General features: G+C 39.7%; 1 protein-coding gene across 1 annotated transcript in view; it reads left to right on the top strand.

Moving 5' to 3' along the window:
- Positions 1 to 2,671: 2,671 nt before the first annotated feature.
- The window catches only part of slc41a1 (solute carrier family 41 member 1), a 42,714-nt gene continuing 32,041 nt past the window's right edge, over positions 2,672 to 13,344 (top strand). The window contains exons 1-2 of the mRNA XM_014972294.2: positions 2,672 to 3,043; positions 7,056 to 8,171. Of these exons, the coding sequence (XP_014827780.2) occupies positions 7,686 to 8,171 (486 nt within the window). The 5' untranslated portion in view covers positions 2,672 to 3,043; positions 7,056 to 7,685. The remainder of the gene's footprint in view (positions 3,044 to 7,055; positions 8,172 to 13,344) is intronic.

Below are 13,344 nucleotides of genomic sequence, written 5' to 3'. Positions count from 1 at the left end.
GAAACTCTGAGGTTATCTAAGCAGTTCACGGATTAGCTAGCCAGCGTTGCTATGATACCAACGGCCACTCGACGCACCATCACGCGCACGACAAACATTCCAACCACTTCGAAACGAAAGAAAGTTTCGCTTTAAAGAAGCTTTAAAACGAGCTAAAATTTCGTTTTAAAGGAGCTTTACAACGAAACTTTCTTCAAATCACGATGTAAAGAAAATATTTTACATCGCTATTGCCAGCCTGCAGGCGTTTCCGTGACGACACAAAACTAACCTGAGCGATCAAAGAAGGCGAACTCAGGCGATGGCGCTGTATTGTCAGGTATGACCCATAAAGACATGACATGAAATATTATGCTCACCCAGGATAGGAGAATATAGTTGTAAACCACCGACCATGCCCGCTGTTTCTCTGTCCCCCACTTCTCATTTCATGACTTTCTATCTCATTTGACTTTGAATCTCATAATTATCACTTAGAAAATTTAAATTATGACTATGTCTCATAAATCAGTGATTCTTGAGAATAGGGACAAAATGGGTTTAAATTTTACCCAATTTTTAAAAAAAATATTTCTCAACCTTATGTATGCAAATATGACAAATAATGTTTTGGAAATGTAAAGATGCTAAGGTGCAGGCTCCCAGTTGCAACATTTTTTTTTTAATTACATTTTTAATCGACTTGACCCAGAACTTTGTCATCTCTATCTGATAAAAATAAATATTAAATAATTTTTTAATGACCCTATTAGTGATATTTTACTCAGTTTTACAGACAAATGCTTCTCAAGAAACAAAAGAAATATTATTTAAAACAAAAAACAACAAAAAGTCCATCTGATGGAGTTGACACAGAACTGAAGGTGGTGACAAACTAGTGAGTAAAAATACTTGATACATGTGAAGTAATGCAATTTATGTAAAATACATTAAAATGAATTAATTGCACATTTAAGTGAGATTTGTCAACAATTTCACTGAAAGAGTCACAAAAACTCTGACGGAGTTGACAAAATGCCAAACTACCTCAATTTATATGATGTTATTCTGAAAAAGGTCATATTGTAACTCATCAGGTCCATGAAATCTTTACAGTATACTAAAATTAAGCTTTTATTTCACAAACTTTCATTAAAGTTATGTAAATTGTCAGTTATGGTGTTGACACATCATGGTTGTGACGAGCAACTTAGGAATAAAACAGAAGAAAAAAACTAAAGAATAACATAAGCTAACCAGAGCTAACTAGCTCTCTTAGCAAAGGAAGAGAAAGGAAGTGGTCACGGGGTCCTCAGAAGTTCTGTTGCTCCCCAATAATACCTGATTTTTTTACATTCTTTTTATGTCTGACGGTGTTGACAAAAACTAGCGACACATTTCAATGGAGTTGGAAAATATATAAAAATGATTTTAATTCAATTTATTGATACTTTTATAATTATTTATATGAATACTTATACTTAATTGTCATAATATATTATCTTAGTATTCCTTTAATTGTTTTAAACTATTATAATGTATTGAGTTCTGCTCCAGGACAAGGGATTTTACAGGCACCATCCACCTGCTATGTTTAAAATAAAAAAATATTCAGCAAACACAATAAAAATATACATTGTTGTGCTCACATAACCCAGGTTAGTTTAGTCAGATATTTGAAACAATTTTATTTAGTGTATATTTTATTCAGATTTTGTGCTTTATCCATAGGACCTCAAGAATCACTGAAATAGGACTTTAAATCTCACAAGTATTCCTTTCTATTTCATAATTATGACTTTGACTCTTATAATTGACTTTGTATCATAATTATCATGCAGAAAATCAAAATTATAATTAAATGTGACTAAATCTCATATAACTTTGTATTTCATAATTATGACTTTGAATCTCATTGTTAAGATTTTGACTCTCATAATTATGACTTTCTATTTCATAATTATTTAGAAAAATTGATTTTTAGTCAGAAAACCAACTTTGTTTCTCGGAATTATCACTTAGAAAGTCGAAATTATGACTCTGTCTCATAATTATGACTATTTAAAAAAAATGACAATCTCAAAATTATGTCTGAGAGTCAAAATTGTCCTGAATCCTTAATTATGAGTCGAAATTATATTGAATCTCATAATTATGACTCAGTCTCATAATTGTCACTTATAAAGTCGATATTATTATCGTGAATGTCGAAATTATGACTTTGTATTTTATCATTATGATTTTGTATATCAAAATTATGACTTCTTGTTTGGCTTTTTTTGTTGGAAATGGACTAATGTTGTAATAGGACTTGTTTATTTGTTTATTTAACCATTTGACGTTCTAATTTGATCTATTCAAACTATTCTCAAAACCACGAAGTAGCTAAATGAATTTTACAAAAAAAAATCTATTTTTAGGCCGGTGTCAGGCAGGTCAAAGCCTCTTGAGTCTAATTTATGTCCCATGTTTGTGGATTAGTGACTAAAGGCCGCCCGCTCTCGGTTAGAATGTTCCGAATCTGCGTGAGTGCCCATTCATTTAGTGAATGTGGGTCTATTGTTAAAATAAAACTTGGATTTGACCGTCTGGTTGTAAATTAGTCGGCTGCCATCGCGGAGTTTCCACTGGCGTTGGGACTGCGCAGTCTGATGTGCGCAGCCGAGACCAGACCAGAGGAGCCCCGGCATGTCCCACACTGCAGAGACCCGTGCTGTGGCCTCTTGGCACCCCCTTCCTGAAGTATTACGGAGGCGCATCCATGCTTCCGCGGGCGAGCGGCGCTTGGAAGGTTGGGAGGTTAGAGGGGGGGAGTGCACTGACTGGACGGGCGCAATGGGACGGGGGCGCAACCTCAGCCACGAGGGAGGAAGGAAGGGAGGGAGGGAGGGATGGTTTAACTATTAGCCACCACCAAGAATTAAGACAGCTGTGCGGAGCCGGTGCCGTACATAAGGCGTGCGCAAAGCGGAGGACAGCATTCAGGCGGCCGCCCGGAGGCTTTGTGCGCACTCTGATCTTCGCTTCCCCGCTTCTTCCTCTCCGGATCGCTGATAGTTTTAAGGTAAATTTCTTTCTTGAGATCACATTTCATTCAACGGTCTGTTGAGCACAGAAAGTTTCATTTAGTGAATATTGTGTGCCGTTTTGCAAATACAAATAAAATCGGCATGTACCTTAATTATGAAGACAAATTATTGAGTGTTTTGTGAAGATAATGTTATGAGTTTTGGACCCTGCCGGTGATAGCGGCGGTGACACTGTAGCCGGGCATCACAACAGAAAGCCCCTCTGCCCCGGTAAAAACGAGCAGTTTGAACAGAACAGGAGGGCTCGGCTATTCAGCCCTTGACCAGGAGAGCACTAATTTACGCCTTTGCCATGTTGGGTTCGGGCAGCGTTGGTCCTGACTACTAAGCAGAGGATTGCTTCAGCGCGGAAAGCCAACAGGCTCTGCGCGAATGTCGTAACATGCAGCCGGAGAAAGGCTGTTCAAAGTCAGAGAGCAGTCCGCAGACAGACATTTCTGATATACGTTGTCATTTGTGGATTGATTGACGCAAAAGCGGTCTAGGTGAATGTTCGGTTTAGCTCTGAACAGGACAGATCCAAGGAAACTTCTCATACCTTATGCCTTAAATTCATTGATATCTTCAATATCAAACTGTGTTGGTATTAGAAAAGAGTTGTATAAGTCAATATATTTTGCATTCTGATTTTTTGTTTTGTTTTTTAAAGGACACTAAAATGCCCTACAAACAATAAGGATGACAAGATTGTTATATTATTTTCAAATTCTGGACAGTTTTAAAGCAATTTCTCCTGGATAAATTCACAGTAAAAAGTTTACAAAACAAGATTACAAAATGGTCCTCCTTGAAGTTCCCTCTACTCCAGGGGTTTTCAAAGTGTGGGAGAGCTAGACAGCCCCCAAGGGAGCAAATCGGCTAACGCAAAATAAAACCCCAAACATTTACCTCTAAATAAGTTTAGGGTAGAGGGGGCGGCACATGAGAACAAAAACATAAACCCAAAAAAGTAACTGCGAACATTTAGTCAACTTCACCAAGCCAATTACCGTATTTTCCGCACTATAAGGCGCACCAGATTATAAGGCGCACCTTCAATGAATGGCCTATTTTAGGACTTTTTTCATACATTAGGCGCACCGCATTATAAGGCGCATAGAATAGACGCTTCATACTCTATTATTACACATCCACATTAATAAAGAAATGGTCCCCGAGTACTTTATATAGTAGGCTGGCCCAGCCGTTGTTTCACTCACGGTGTTGGTGTTGCGATATTATGCCCAACTGCTTTCTGGGTAACACAGACCAACCGACACGCTGCCGCTGCAGTCTCTGTCTCTCTTCCCCTGCCCCTCCCCCCCTTTAAATGTATTATCAAACTTTATTAACAAACCAGTGTTCTGACAACTATCCCAGCATGCACCGCGCACCACTTCTTCTACGGGGGAAAAAGAAGTAGGCGGCTGCTTACCGTAGTGGACCAACTACGTAAGCAGCCTACTGCATGTCTGTGTAAACATGACGTCTTTCATTTCGATCTGAGTTAATTAGCGTAGCATTTCTGCCGGATTTTCACAACATATCAGCCACGACAATGGACAGGGGAACCAACAAGTTCATGTCATCTTTTTTGGACGACATCAAGGTGTTTGAGCCACTGGATGCCTCCAACATTGTGCGCGTCACAGCTAAAAGCTACCGATAGATGAGGAAAACAGCAGATCCTCACACCCTCAGCATAAATATAGCTGTGGACAAGATCACTGATGCCTGTTGTTCTTGCAAGGCTGGGTAAGTCGGCATTCATGGTTTTGAATGTACATTAGCATATGTTTACTACTGTAGCTTGTGTTTGTGAGACGGTCACGCACGTGGTAGCTGCACTGTGACCTAAAATGGGCATTAGCCAATGAAACGCGGCCCCTGTGGTAAAGTCCGTTGCTGGACCTGTTGTGGCTCAATATTGGTCCATATATAAGGCGCACCGGATTATAAGGCGCACTGTCGGCTTTTGAGGAAATTGAAGGTTTTTAGGTGCGTCTTATAGTGCGGAAAATACGGTATATGTAATCTATCCATTCATCCAGACACCAAAGGCATTGTTAGAAGTCTGTCCCAAAACTGGTATGTAAAACATGATATATAGTTACCAACATTCAGGTTGTTTGGATGATTTTTGTTTAAAGTTGTTAATTTTAATACCAGGATTTGTTTTTAGACCTTGTTTTGTCAATTATTTCACTTCCATGTTAACTGAAGAGAATTCCATTGTGGAGTTTAGTTATTTTTGCAGAAATTTGTGTTTAAAACTAATTGTGATCCTGAAATTGGACTACTAATTATTTTTGGCTAATGTTTTAAGGGTCCATAACAATTCGGCTGAACTACCAATGACCAATTCTTTTTATTTATTATTTTCATTTGTAGCATAGTTAGTGAAGTGCCTATGACGCCTGGGCTTATTTCTGGTCTATGCTAATAGCATTGAATGTATTTTAAATAAATTACTTCATGTTTGTTGCACAATATGATTAATAAATGACTAAACAAACTAATTTGTAATTAATGTAAAGCATAATTAGAAATTTGATCAGGATGTAGATGGCAATTTGAAACATTACTGGTACCTGTATTTGATTTATCTGCTGATTGCTAATTGCACTTCTTGCTAAACAACTGTGGTGCCTCCCGGGAGGGACACGCCCCACAGTTTGAAAAACCATGCTCTACAGTCTAAAACCTGCTGGGTTAAAACAATTCCACTCTTTTAAAAGTTTATTTTTAAGAGATTGTTAAAGTGACATGTCTAGTTGACAAAGATTGAAAAGAATAACACATAACCTGGATTACTGAACTAAACTCTAATTTGGTTTAACAAGCTTTTGTTTTTAGTTTGCATTGATCTTAATCATCTGAAAAAAAATTTACTCCTTTTTTATCCTCAAAAAAATTATGTTGTTAGAGCTGCTTATGCGTTCAGAAATATAAAACGAAAGTAAAATAGAATAGAGCAGAAAAACCCACCTATTAAGAATGAGTGTCAATAAAATACAAAGAAAAACAGGATGCTCCAATAAGACTAAGCTCAAAACAGCATAAAATCCACTAAATATTTGATCAGGATTAGAATCAGCATTATGATCCAAACATTTAGGGTTTGAAATTTGGGATGGGCTGATAGTTGGTGGTGTTTTTCAGTTTAACCCTTGTGCGTGCGAGGACTGAGGCAAACATACGAGGACTGAAGCAAATGATACAAGTGATACGGGTGTGGGGTCGGTTGGACCCCATTTGTAAACACAAGGGTTAAACTGAAAAGCTGTTAGCTTCTTGCTGTAGCTTCTCTTAGCTGGATATAGCTACTGTAGCTTCTACTAACTACTTAAAAGGCTAACATGAATATAACCAGTGAATCAAAGTCACTAGCACCACCTCCTGGCATTAGTATTACTGTACAGCATTACTTGATCATTTCACTTACTGTTTCATCTAGGAAAAGGCTCAAGGAAGTTTGAAAATTGAAAATAGCGGCCTCAACATACGTGGCCAAAAGTTTTGACTCAGCATTTGGTTTAATGTGACCAACCTCTGCCCCAACAGGTTAAAATTTCTAACCCAGCATGAATATTCTTGGAGGTTTAAACCCTTTACACATACTTGGCTGTTGTCAATCTTCAAAGGAGAGGTTTCAAATAACCATATTTCAATAAGAGGTATGGTCTTCAAATGCCATGTCTGGTTCTGGATGAAACTGGTTTAGTCTCAACACAACAATCCCAGAATACCAGAGATCAAAACTTGAACTACCAGAAATTCCATGTCCGACACAATGCTTCCATCAAAACAGTTGCTTGACCTTGTCACTTTTGTTTCTATTCTTATAATTATGTTAGAGTTTTGATTGGACTCCATTATGCGACTCAGCGCAATTATTATAAGGGATTAGGATTGGTCGGTTGACTCATGACTTTGAAAAAGAAACCTGAAATACTAATAATGTCTCTTTGAAAACTAAATAATTGATGGATATGTTCTTTCTCACAGGTGACTGGCAACTCTGGTTTGGGAGGAGCTTTTCTGCAGCTGGTAATTTGATTCTTGTACAGAAGATCTTAAAATATCCTCTTTGAAAGGCTTCCAGCTATCACGTGGCATAAAAGGAGACATTTCCAGGCTGTTGCTCCAAGCAGGATCCCACACTGATCAGTCTCTGCAGAAATCAGGCTTCTTCAGTGTTTCTTCAGCTTGTTCTGGACTTTAAAAGGCTGTTTACCATAGACTGGTGGGGGGTTAAGCAGTGAATCCCCGAGTCTGTTTTCTTTTCTCTTTTGTTTTGAACCATGATGCCTTTTCTTTTGCCGGTCCACCCCTAGCACCTTGCAGTGAATGGAGAACATACTGGTTCTGCTTCCGAAGCACCGACAGGAACACGGGCTCTGCAGAAGCACGGCTGCATGTGCCTTGCTGGACGTCTTTATCAATAGATCGATTTTCTCAAAATCTTTAGTAACAACCCATACTTCCTGTTAGCCTATTTAATGGGATAAATCAACTGGACAGATCAGGTGGAAAACCAGATCAAGCAATAAGTTCCAGTCTGACTTTCCCCCAAATATTAGCCTAAGGTACGCTTACCTTTTCTTGCTGAGTGCACTGTCTGTCTAAGGCCTCCGCATGGTACTTTGGTCAAAAGAACAAGATAAACTCCCTGACATCGAGATGTCCTCGGGGGACATTGAGATGAAGAAGGAGGGAGGTCCCCTGACCCCAACCTTCCTCAATTCTAACTGCTCTGTCCACCCGCTGATCCTCACCCGAGGCCCAGAAGAGATGAGCCCACAAACTGGAGGCGAGTTCGAGCTCACTGAGGTTACGTCTTTCACGGAAAGGATCGGTGAGACCGAGGAAAATGAGGAGAGGTCGGAGATTGTGGTGGCATTAGACTGTCGGGCCAATGCCAAAGGTCAACGAGAGGAGGATGCTCTCCTGGAGAATGCAAGCCAGAGCAACGAGAGCGACGACAACAGCATCAATCAGAGCCCTGAACCACCAGCGCCGCTCAAGGAGACCTCCATTTCCATCGGTCTTCAAGTGGTTTTTCCCTTTCTGCTGGCTGGCTTCGGAACGGTGGCAGCAGGAATGTTGCTAGACATTGTCCAAGTAAGTTACACTGCCACACTATATTCAAAAAAGTTATCCTAAAATAAATTAGAATTTGTTTTTACACTAGGTAAAAGACCAGATTGTGTTCTGCATGCGGTCTCTTTCCAGATACTATAGCTTTTTACCACCACTACAGATCATGTATGTTCGGTTTATTGGCCACTCTAAGCTGCCACCTTGAATGGTCCTTAAGTGTGAGAGTGTGTGGTTATCTGTAGAGTGTGTCTCTGTGTTGACAAGTGTTTTACTAGTGGCTAGCCCAGGATATACTGCGTCTTTCATCTACTTACTATTGGAAATAGGCAACAGCAACTGTAACCAAGTAAGTATAAGAGGGCATACAAAATGGATGGATGTTTAAGCTTGGAAGGATTAATTAAAAGAGTTTAATCTGATCACTGGATTATAGTAGATGATAGAAAATCTATTTTTACATTCTAACTATATCAAGTTAGACTGGATGCAACTACCCTTGCTTACAGCATGGACATCTTTTGTAACCATTGTCTTTTTAAAGTAGACAACACACACCTAGACACACAATGAGAAGGGATTGTCAGTGGAACATTATAATCACCTGGCTTCTTGAGGCATGCATCAGTCATTGCGCTTGCTGGTTTATCTAATGGCCCTCTTTAGGAGATGCTTGGGTATTTTTTCTGCTTTATGCCCATGTAGCCTTCTCTCCGAGACTTGATCATGCTGGGAAACAAAGTGTCTTAATGACACATCACACAATCTTTAGTTTGCAGTTAGATGTGCTGGGAAGGTCTTTTTATTGTGGTAGGCAGTTGGAGCTAGATCCAATCAGTTTCTCTCAAAAAACATATTTTTCTTAACCGGAAATGTCTTTGAAAAAGTGTGAGTCAAGCATTACTTGGGCTCTTTCTGTTTGATATGTTTCAATTTTCCTGCACAGGTCAAAGTCATTTTGACAGGTCATTTTTTTTAAAAGTTAGCTTGTAATGCAGAAAAGCTGGAGGTGTCAGCCTGCCAGGAAACCAGTACATTGTGTACACGCATACTGATGGCAACATGGTGGACCCTCAGAGACTTAGCACAAAGAGGAGGGTGGGGGACGGAGGGGGACAGGGCAATAAAGTTTACTCTCTTTGAGCACCTGAAATGGCAGCACAGTGCAACAAAGCTAGAATCTGAGGGAAAGCAAAGTACAGTGTGGGTGTTGGGGCCTCCATTATCGTGTGGTGAGGTATACTCACTTAACCAGGAATGTGGAGATTCGAGTGCAAAAAAAAAAAAAGTTTTCATGCTGCTTCAGCATAGGCACCATGCTGTTGGAATTTCAGAAAGAACTCACAAAGAATGTTGTCGTTTTTGACTACTTTGTCACACTTTTGTCTGCAGGCAGTCCTGCAACTAGTGTTTGTTCTGAGTTTTCCAGTGAGGCTGAAGACAACTAAAGCAACCATCCCAGTGAGTTCTGAGCATCTAGCAGCAGATCGCCTCACTGCCTAATTCCTTCCTCAAGACGCTATGAAACGCTAACTCAGCTAATCCTGCCTGCCCTTGGTGGAGGGTAAATGTCTATCTCTAAGTCTCTGTCTGACCGGTTTGGTCAGACAGTACTTCTCAGGAATTATAGTGAACTTAAACACTCCAGAGCCACAGAAATGTCAAGTTCATTCATTTTCATTGACAGAGTATAGAAATTTAAGCTTTGATACACAGATGAGTATGTAGTTTTTTTTGTGTGTCAAGCTTCTTTTATATGTGACTTTGGTTGCTATGACCATCCAGAGTACCTCTGGCCTCATTCCCACTGAAGGTTGGCCCCCAAAGAACAGCCCTCTCTGGTATAGAAGAGGAGACTTCTGCATAGTTTTGTTTTGTGGCCTGGCAGCAACATGACCTAAAACTGTCTGTTTCTTTGTGTCTGGGCTACAAACTTCTGACTCCAGAGTCGACCAGTTTAGTTGGGCAAAAGTCAACTAACGGTAGCTTTCCTGTGGATACTAGGTGCCATGGTTAAATTAATAAATTTCAGTCACAATTATTGGTGTGCAAAAATGAAGAAAAAAAAAAGAAAAAAACAAAAGAACAATGCTGAACCAAGAAGTCTGACATGTTGTCGTGGTCATCTGTCTAGTCGTCTGTCTTTGGCTACAAAAGGTGGAGTTTGGTTTTGTAGCCATAAAACCCCCAAGACCAGTAAAGCCTCAAAAACAAAACTCTAAAAATAAAAGCACCAGCAAACATGAAATTCTACATTGCGTAGGATGCTGGCCAGCCCTTTGCTTCCCATTATTTTGGTCTAACCACATCCACTTATCTGGTTTTCACTCGGCAGCCAACAGGAAACCAGAATGTGGGTTTAATTCTTCCATAGAAAAGCATCTGACCGACAGCTAGCCTCAGGGTTGTTTAGAGAAACAGAAAGGATGATGATGAACCTGTCTGGTTATTCAAATGGTGCTTGATCCTGACTGCGTAGTTCAGATTGGCCTGACAGTTGGTGTTATTGCCCAACAATCATTAACATCACTTGAGCTTTTGGCTATGAAATCCTGTTGATATCAATGACTGCTTCTTGTTTAGGATGCGAGTTGCTGAGACTGGAAGGATTAGTCTGATGTCCCCAACTCTGACTAGTCCTTCACTCTGTCAAGAGTTCCTATGAATCCTTGGAAACTGATGTGCTGCCTATTTTCTATTTGTTAGATTGAACAGATCACATAAAATTTATCTACATCTGTGATGCAAACATTTCAAATGTGAATCTTTAATCTTGTGGAACAGTTTAAAGGTCACTTTGGTGGTTTTTCACAAGACAAGGGATCCGCTGTACCTGAATTTGCAAATGTTGCCACTCCAATAATTGCTTTCAAATTTTCCAACCTCACTTTTTCTCACAAGCAAAGCAGTTATTTGTCAAAAATAATTGTCCATGTGTGATGCCATTCTTTTGCACCTGAGCACAGTGTTGCATACCTCTGACCTTCAGAAAAAAGTGTCTTTATGCACTTTTTTCACATTTCATTGTTACAATTACAGATTTAAATGTATTTTATTTGGAATTTGATGAGCTAAGCCCAAAGTAAAATGAAAGGAAAAAAGCAGTGTGGTTTTTGAGAGTACCATCCTCAAAAGTGCATTTGTATTTTTTCCATGTTTGTGCCAGTTTTCTACATCTAGAGATTATAAAGAAATTTACACAAAATCTTCTTTACAAAATAAACTAAGCACAGAAAGACAATACAGAATTTCCATTAGTCTTTAGATTCCTATATGATAGGGATAGGCATTTATCATGCTTATAATTTATCGTGGTAAATTTCTTATCATAAGAATTTACATTTTTCTTTCACAGTATTTTCCAGTTAATGATGTTTAAAACCTGTCAAACATGTAAGGATTAATATTTTCTCCACTGTTTGTTCTTTGAAATTATCAATAAACACCAATAAATTTAAAAATACTTGAAAAATATTTGAACATTTCAAGAGTGTTATTTGTGTTTACACACAGTCACAATCATACAGTTGCCTATTAAAAATTTAATATTGTCACTTTTATCATTATCACAATAGTATCGCAAAATATTGTGACAAAACTTTAAGTTCATGTTGCCCACCCCTGATTAATGGACTCAAAAGACTTCTGAAGAAGATTATCATTTACTTTTGACTTTGAATTGTGAAACATTTTTGAAAACTAAAATGCTAATCATTCTTGTTCCACTTAATAATTGAGCAGTACTTTTTCCAGACAAATCCAAATAAAATACAAAATCAATGCAGATCATTTAAAGGAGATGTATTATGACAAAATGTGAAGAATGTATAGTGTTTGGCACAATTTTGCAAGGCCGTGTATATTTGTCCATAAGAGTTTACTTTACTCCATCATTAATTCAAAGAACAAGAAAACGACACAGACGCCATACGGTTTATTTTCTGTGACGCTGATGGAGATGCGGTGACACCGTCACATTGGACACCCGCAGGTCTGGCTTCTCTCAGTACAGCAAGTGCAGGGATCACAAATAAAGTGGAGCCATGTTACTCAACTGGGTAACCAGACCCTCGTGGGGGTTGCATACCAGAGCTCCTATAAGTCTGTTCACAGAGGTAGTGGGTCTGTCCAGTGGAGTTCCTAGAACTGAGGGAGGGGGAACTTGTTTGGCTCAGAGCCAATGTTCTGGGAAGACAACAACATATATCACACCGGGAGAGTCAAAGAGGGAGATAGAGGAGGTAGACAGAAGTAGATTGAGAGAGCGCTTGAGAGCATGCGGCTGTGAAAGAAGAGAGAAGTGCTTCTAGGCTGCTGGGTCTGCAGGGGGCAGCGAGCCAAAGCCAGGGGCTGGCTGTTGGAAAGGAGCTCAGCTTGGCCTGACGACAGCTCCGAAAGAGTTTGAACCACGCCGAGGATCTGGTGCCACACCTACCGCACATGCAGACACATTGACGACACCACGTATCAGCCATGTGCATCTGCTGGGAGCAACCCCCAGGACGTGCAGAGCAACTCTACTTCGCTTTCGTTTAGCTTTCCGAGAAGGAAATCTTCTTGACGTCTGACTTTCCTTTCTTCTTCTGTTCTGTTTTAGTCTTACAGAATATTGATTGAGCTCAGAGCAAACTTGAGTGTAAGTGCAGGAGGCCCATGGGACTGGCCTCAAAGATAAGCACTTTTACTGCCTGTAGATCGATGGCATCAGCATCAGCCTTCTGGCCAGAATAGACCACAAACCTGCTATCACTGCATGAAGCCTTAATAGAGGCAGCGGCACGGCACAACTGTGACAGGCCTAGGGAGTTACAGGCAACTCAGCTCTGAAGGACTGGCCTGCAGCCAGGCAGGAGGTTATCGAGAGTCAGGCCCAGTAACATCAGCTAGAGGTTTCATTAAAAGGCCAGCCAGCAGATCGAGTCACGTTTCCTGACACATGCTTGACAAAATTTATGATCCTCACAATCTAACACAACTAAGCTGTCTTATATATTTAGCTGTCCAAGTCTGTAGCTTTTTTTCTCATACATATGATCTGGTTGGAGTAATGTATACAGAAAAATATGAATTCCTTCTAAGGTTTTGAGTATGCAAGGAAGTTTATACAATGCTTGTGGAGTAATGTCAGCAACACGTTGCTGACATCTATTCTAATCGGACCACTTTTTTCAGTAATGAGTAATTAACGCATTACTAT

The sequence above is a fragment of the Poecilia mexicana genome, unplaced genomic scaffold, assembly GCF_051168715.1.
Source record: "Poecilia mexicana isolate PSO_F unplaced genomic scaffold, ASM5116871v1 scaffold_5, whole genome shotgun sequence".
Taxonomy (NCBI): domain Eukaryota; kingdom Metazoa; phylum Chordata; class Actinopteri; order Cyprinodontiformes; family Poeciliidae; genus Poecilia; species Poecilia mexicana.
Note: the sequence above shows the minus strand (reverse complement) of the source record. Positions and strands in the feature narration are given on the sequence as shown.